Source organism: Phalangium opilio, unplaced genomic scaffold, assembly GCF_054372755.1.
Source record: "Phalangium opilio isolate 3A_F unplaced genomic scaffold, DU_Popi_V2 ptg000013l_1, whole genome shotgun sequence".
Lineage (NCBI taxonomy): Eukaryota > Metazoa > Arthropoda > Arachnida > Opiliones > Phalangiidae > Phalangium > Phalangium opilio.
Window position 1 is genome coordinate 13008650 of NW_028324148.1, and position 7184 is coordinate 13015833.

Here is a 7184-nt window from a genome sequence, read left to right on the forward strand (position 1 = left end):
GTTTTTCGTGATCTGTTGTGAAGATGCGAATAGACGAAGGCGCGAACACGCGAACGCGAGTTCAATGTGGACAAAGCTTTAAGACGAATGTTTATCTGCAAAAACTCAGTAATCTAATTATCGACTACTACTCGTTTTTTTCTAAAGATATACTCGTATTAGAGTTTTTTGGAAAACGAGTAATATTCGAATAGGATTATCAAAATTCGATTCGTCTTTGATTCAGTTTTAAAAAAAACTAATCGCACAAGCCTTGTAAAAATGGTACAAGAAAATAATTCGACACGTTGCATTTGTACTTTCAAAATTCTATCTCCAAATGAGGTAATTTGCATAAATTACGGTAACCTTGAAGCGTCTTAATCTTATATCCAACAGACGATGCTACGCCCCCAGCTTTGAAAATGATCTATATACAATCAAATAGATAGATTCCCTTAAAATTTCGTTTCGAATAACATCAGAAATTTATAACTACACGAAGTGAGGGACTCTATCGCTTAGAATAGGGACCATCTCTGCTGGAAAGATTTTACGTAAAGGGGGATTAAAACTTCCATTCCCCTTTCCGAGTTTATTTTTCCCGCTTTCTTCGCTCTTAAAAGCTTCAAAAAGTGGGAGGTTCTCCTTGGTGGCTGATTGGAGCGTTTTTAAATATGTCAGCCAATAGCCATAAGGATGAACACGTGACTAAAAAATCGTCTGCTACTCTAGCCTCTTCTTTAACCTAGGGTTAGTCGTGGACTCGTCGGTTCTAATTACATTATTCAGCCTTGTTTAAAATTGGTTAATCAACTTAATCATGGAAGGACTCGGAGTATCAATTTTAAATAAAGTCTCGGTAGGCATACAGTGCAATACAAATGCTAAAATTATCAGAGATAGAGGTTCTCAAACAATAAGAGAAAGAAACCCCATAGCTAAACGAGCTAACAAAAACACCCAGACTATGGCTGAAAAAATTAAACCTGGCCTTATTATTAAAAACAAATCTAAAGATGCTTCCGTTCTGTGTAGACCATCATCAAGTGGTAAGGTAAAAATCTAGTTTTAAAATAAACACATGTTTATGTCTAGTTACGAAATTCAGATTTCACCTCACAAACCCCAAATCTGAGCATAAATAATTCAACTCAGACCAACGACTTGGTAACAAATTCGATAGAAAAGGGTATATTTGCCAATATGGGTATCAGAGCAACTTTTCTGCAAGATATTGTGGACCAATGTCACACCCTTGATCTGAACTTGAAGGTAAATCTATTTGGATTTAATCATAAATTCCCTGTTTAATTCAATTTATTACATTTATAATATAAATTTACTTAATATTTTTAGTGTTTCCTTAATACTCGCCGAGAAAGAACCATTTCAATATCAAATGGGCTAAATGTGGGACTTCTGCCAGAAGATATAGATCCGATTCAGTTGATTATTACTGAAACAGGGAAATGCACCATAATCATCCCTTTTCGACCTGTTGAAACGAAGCAGTTCTTAAATATTGAAAATGAAACTATTAACACGGTTGATGTGGAGGCTGCACTAAACCTTGTGAAAGGCTACAAACTTAAATTTTGCCCTGGCATAAAGTGTAATGCTGATATAGCTTCTGGACCAAACTATAAAATATTTTTGGAACCATTTCCTAGAGTCCAGTCAACCCAGTGCGAAGTTTTTTACACTTCTAACAATAAATCTAAAGTTGGGCAGTGCACACACTGTTTTAAGAGTTCCAAAGTTCTGTCCAACAAGAAAAAACGTAAACTAGAAGAGGATCCAATTAGAAAAACCAAGAGAACCAAAGTTGAAAGCAAATACCCTATAAGTAAATTAACTCCAAAAAGCCTTAAATCAAGATTAGAGAGTATTAAAAAAAGCCGAAGATTTTTGAATAAGAGGGTTGCAAAGCTTGAGGCTCAGCTTGAACATAAAGATATGTTGCTAAACTCTGAACAATCTGATGAAATTGACTCCATTCTTAACGTTTTAAATTCGGATTTTAAAAATGATGTCCAAAAGGCTATCGAATCGGGAGAAAATTCTGAATTATTAAAATTGGCATGGCAACGAGATAGTGAAAAGAAACAAAATGATGACAAAAAAGCTTTCTTTAAGGATCAAAGGAACTGCGAAGAAAGCCACAATGGAAATCGTTGGAGTCCAATAACTATTAGAATAGCTCTAGCGGTATTTTCTAGAAGCCCAGCAGCCTACAAGGCATTGAAGACTTTCAAAATTTTCAAATTACCGAGCGCTAGCACTTTGAAAAAAAGGTCTCAAGTTTATGATAACACGCCTGGCGTTAATCATAAATACCTCTGCGAACAACAACAGAAGTACGAAGATTTTAAGCGCTTGAAAGAAGTTAAGGGTTTACCAATTCCAAAAGCCGATGGAGTGCTAATCTTCGATGAAGTGAAGGTTATTGAAAAATTAATTTGGAATTCCAAAAATCATCAATTTATCGGCTTTGCTATGGAAGAAAAAGAATTTCCCCTTTTAAATGATATTTCCAAGGATATGTCTGAACCAAAACCAACCCAATACGTTCTTCAGTTTCTCTGGCGTGATCTAACATCTAACTTTGATTTAATTGGTCCATATTTCACCTTTGGTTCTCCTGTTAAGCACGATAAACTGCTACCCTGTATTCTTGAAACTTTACGTTCTTTAAACGCTTACAATTTTGGAACGTCAATTCTAATGTGCGATGGTGCGAGCTCCAACCTGGCTGTTATTAAAAAGACCATGGATGGCGCAAAAAAGGCTTTTTCTTACACGATTGAAGACGCTGAAAATAATTACGAAGTTAATCCTAGTTTTGATAACCCTTTCTGGCCAGGGCGAAAACTATATTGGATGATCTGTCCTTCTCATGAATTAAAAAGTCTCATTAATTCTCTGCACTCTTCTCACTGTTTAAGAACTAAAAACTTCCAAAGGAACGGAGTCAAATTTGGTTGGCAGAATTTAAAAGATATGTATGAAAGGGAAGTAGCTCGACAAAAAAACGGTCTTTTGCGGTATGTCCCAAAAATGCATACAAGTTACATAATAAGAGATGCCTGGACGAAATTGAACGTCAAACCAGCCAAAATAATGCAGCAGCCACAGGTTCTATCAGAACTATACGCGCATTCCCATAACCCCAACGAATTTCTACCTGATCGCGAGAGTTCATACGAATGCTACCTCTACTTAAGAGCCTGCAGCCAGTTATTTGAGAATGGGTTTTTATCTAAAGACCGAATTTTCTCAATGGCTGATAAAGAATTGATGTCAATTAAAGAAGGCTATACATACTTTGCTGATTGGCTCACTGAAATTTTAAAAAAAGACCCAGAAATAAATTTACAAACTCCTAAACAAGATGCCTTTCTTGCTTGGCAAACCTGGGACTTACTGCGAATTACAGTCTTTGGCTTCCTTAAGTTTTCAGAAGACTTTCTTAACAGATATCCAGACAATTTTATATCACCATCGCGAATAAATGGAAGTGCCGTCGAGTCGCTCTTTTCGCAACTTAAATATGCTAGTGGTAGTAAGCTCACGGGTATAAATTACAGCTCTACGCAAAAAGCAGTAAGAATAGTAAAAAACATTCACAGTGGGAATTTTTCCAATACCGAGTATCGGGATGACAACCTGGGCCTGGAAGACATTAAACTATAAAACTGCATTAACATTTTCACATTAAATACAATTAGGATAATTGATTTAAAAATAATCATTGCCCATTGCCACATTTGAGTAAAACTTTAATAAGAACTGTCATTTCTTAATTTTTGTAAGCATTAAATAATTAAATATTTTTAAAACAATTTTTTCGATTTTAAATGTATCACAGATATTTTCTTTGGACTATTTTGATCACAAGTTAAACCAGAAGTTTTAAGCAAAACGCGTTCTTGTACCTCATATAAATGACTAGGTTGACTTTTGTTACATTTTGGTTTAGTTTTCGATATTGATGGGTTGCCAGTTTGGTTTTCAGCCTTCTTATTCACAGCTACCTTTGGGGTTTTCTTTTCAGTCTTCTTATTTACCGCAACCTTTGGGTTTTTCTTTCCAGCCTTCTTATCTACAGCAACTTTCGGGGTTTTCTTTTCAGCCTTCTTTGAAACTTCTGTTTTATTAATTTTTGGAGCTTTCCTTTGATTTAACTTTGGGGTTTTCGTGGTACATTCTTGATTATCTAATTTTTCGGGTGATTTTCTTTTCCCTTTACCAATTTTAACTTTTTCCTCTTTTTTTGCCCCTTTGGTTTCTTTAGAGTCTTTTTTGACAGTTTTAGTTTTGGCATAAAGCTTCTTCAGTTGACTATATAAATTGTCTCGGAGATTGTGGCCCCCTTTGCTAATACTTCCACTGCAAACACTGATGAATTCCTGAATTCTTGCATGCGTCAATTTTCTCAGCCAGATCTTATAAAAGAAGGTTAAACTCTCTCGGTCAAATTGCGTCAACAAGTCAGGAATGCACTCTACTCCTTCCCAGAATAATCTTTCAATTTTTTGGTTTTCTTTAACTTCAGATACACACACCTTTTATAAAAATAAAAATAAAATTAACTAGCTGCTTGTAATCAATAGCCTAAGTATTTAGTTAATCTACCTTGATCATGTCTTTCCCGTGTTCACTTAAAGCGTCAGAGTTTGCAAATAAACGAACTGTGTTATTTACTTCCTTTACAAAATCTCTCAAACTCTCTTTGGGAAAAAACATTCCACCTCTATCTTGTTGTTTCAATTCGATTGGTAGTTGCTGTTCTTTCTCTTCATCGTCTAGTGAAATTTTGAAACACAGTCTATAGACATTCTGATATAGAATTTTAGTTTTCATATTGTAGTGATCTGAACTCCTTAATCGTTTAGACACCCTCCACATCTCCCCCAAAGTTCCTCCGCCAAGTCTCAAAATTCCACATAAACTTTCTTGCAAGAAGTTTGAAGGTCTAACTTTAATTTCTTCATTCTTTTCAAAAACTTTTGTCTCTTCTTTGGTATATTTATCATCATCACAGCTCTCCAAATCGACGGTTTCATTATCACAGTTTTCAACAATATTTTTATCACAACGGGAAAATCTAATAGGATAATTTAATAAGATTTGATACCTTTCCATGCACTACAATAAAGAAAAGATCTTAAAACAATAAATACCTGTATACACTACACAAGTAAAAGTTGAATAACTCTTGCACATCTTTACTGTTCATTTCATCAAATTCAAAATTAAATTCTTCCCTTAATGTATTTGCTATTTTTAGGAACTGAAGTACTTCTGCTTTATCATTGGCATAAGTATAAATATTTCGAAGAAAATACTCAAAACTCTGAGACTCAATAATTTTGTTATGAATTGACATTCGCTTGTCACTTAAAGCTATATGAAGCTCTTTTTTTGATTCTTCTTTAATGTGCTCAATAAGATCTTTCACATTTATATCCATTTCGAATGAAATTTCTTCAAAACTTGGGCTAGGAACTCATTACCAAATAACAAATATCAACAACAACATGCTTTCTAGGCCTTCGCGAAGTTCGTGTGATTGAAGAAGCAGACGACGGGACGAAATAGGTCACGCCCTCGAATAGTTTTAGTTCTGATCGTCAGGTAGCGACACTAAAATTTGTTCCCTCTTTCGCGTTTAGCCGCCACTAGGTGGAGAGAAGTCACCTAGAATGGGGGAGCTTTCTACGTGAGAGGTACTATGCCAAGCGCATAGTCCTTCACTTCCTATAGTGATAAATTTCTGATAACATTTTATATCGTATCTAATCCCACGTGCAAGATTACTAATAAAGAAATAGTCAAGGAGATCAATATAAAAATGCATATATAGAGTATAACTTAGGTTGAGAGGGGGCGTGAACAGTGTATCCCCACCGTTGGGGATAGAGAATACCATTTGCCCTCGGAAAGGGGATATATCTAAGGTAAGAGATAGATGGTTATGACGTTGCCATATGAGGGAAAGAAGGCTCATCTTGCAAATTTGAAATTTGGCAACTTTTACGCGGCGAAGAATCAAAATTTCTCGAGTTTTATCACTACACCACTTTGACATTACCAGAAGTCCATTAAATTAGCCTAGGAAGTAACTAAAAGCGGGGTTTGGGACTCCCCTCTCTTGTGTAGCAATACTGAAGAAGGGCGACACATTCGCCACCTCGCGATAATTTTTCTCAGATCTCCGGTTTAGGTGCGACTCGTACGCCAAAATTTGCCCTATCGAGAGAGAAAAAACTATTGGCCGAAAACGCCCCCTTCCACAGTAAAACCGAGCCCGCTTAAAAATAGGAGAAGGGATGGGGGTGTGAATTTTGGAACAGTCAAGGTCATTCAGTTTTTTATGACTCTTCATAAACCTGTAGAAAAAAAACTATTTAAAGGGAGGGTGAAGTAGAAAATCAAGTGGTTTTTTTATCGATTCCTCTACTATTTACAAGACCAGTCTGCATAGTCAAACATTCAGGAAATACTAGCTCCGAATGATTTTAAAATTCAAATTAGGTTCAGATTTAAAAGATTATTTTAAATAAGGACGTCCGACCAATCGCGTAACCCCCTGCCTTTTTATAATTAGTAGAAGAATCGATTAAAAAACCACTTGATTTTCTACTTCACCCTCCCTTTAACAACCGTGGCCGTTCCTTTTTTTAATTTTTTATAAAGCAAACAATCTACCCTTTAGAGATCCAGCGTTCATGTGCTGAAGAAGTCACGCCCCGCTCACGTCAAGAAAGACTTATCTAGAGAGGAGCTCGAGATTTCTAACTGTGTTAGGAAAGGGGGAAAAATTTAACCCCCTATCCGTGGAATTAGAATGAGTTTTTATCCCAGCAGAGACGTACGCTATACCAGCCATTGTAATTGTTCACTTCCTAGGCTAATTTAATGGACTTCTGACATTACCTAGGGCGCCACAGTGGGCTACTGCGAGTGCGAACTAGTACTTATTAAGATGGGCAGGGAAAAAAACCGCGTGGGGTTGCGCTTTTGCTAGTAGGGGTAACAAAGAGCAGTTTCCAATCTTTCCCCTTGCGGCGCTTCGAGCGCGGGGCATCGGGCATGCGCACAACAGAATTTCGAAGTGGTGTCTTAAAAGAACAAAATTCGTAAAATATAATCTGCTGATGACGGGGGATACATTTATCATCTTCCCTGGACGCATGATT

At 36.3% G+C, this 7184-nt stretch overlaps 2 protein-coding genes across 3 annotated transcripts; one reads left to right on the forward strand and one right to left on the reverse strand.

The window, feature by feature from the left end:
• Positions 1–484: 484 nt before the first annotated feature.
• LOC149709281 (uncharacterized) lies at positions 485–3824 on the forward strand. Its single transcript, XM_089864636.1, has 3 exons — positions 485–1031; positions 1091–1254; positions 1339–3824. The coding sequence occupies exons 1-3, from the start codon at positions 803–805 to the stop codon at positions 3673–3675; spliced, it is 2730 nt and encodes a 909-aa protein (XP_089720762.1). The 5' UTR covers positions 485–802; the 3' UTR covers positions 3676–3824.
• LOC149709282 (uncharacterized) lies at positions 3743–5769 on the reverse strand. Of its 2 annotated transcripts, XM_089864638.1 has the most exons (4): positions 5166–5769; positions 4618–5089; positions 4056–4547; positions 3743–4016 (listed from the first exon to the last, which is right to left on the reverse strand). In XM_089864638.1, exons 1-4 carry the CDS (start codon positions 5453–5455, stop codon positions 3816–3818), a joined length of 1455 nt encoding a protein of 484 aa, XP_089720764.1. In that variant the 5' UTR covers positions 5456–5769; the 3' UTR covers positions 3743–3815. The 2 variants fall into 2 exon arrangements, with proteins under 2 accessions (XP_089720764.1, XP_089720763.1); XM_089864637.1 differs by having other exon boundaries at positions 3743–4547.
• Positions 5770–7184: the final 1415 nt, after the last annotated feature.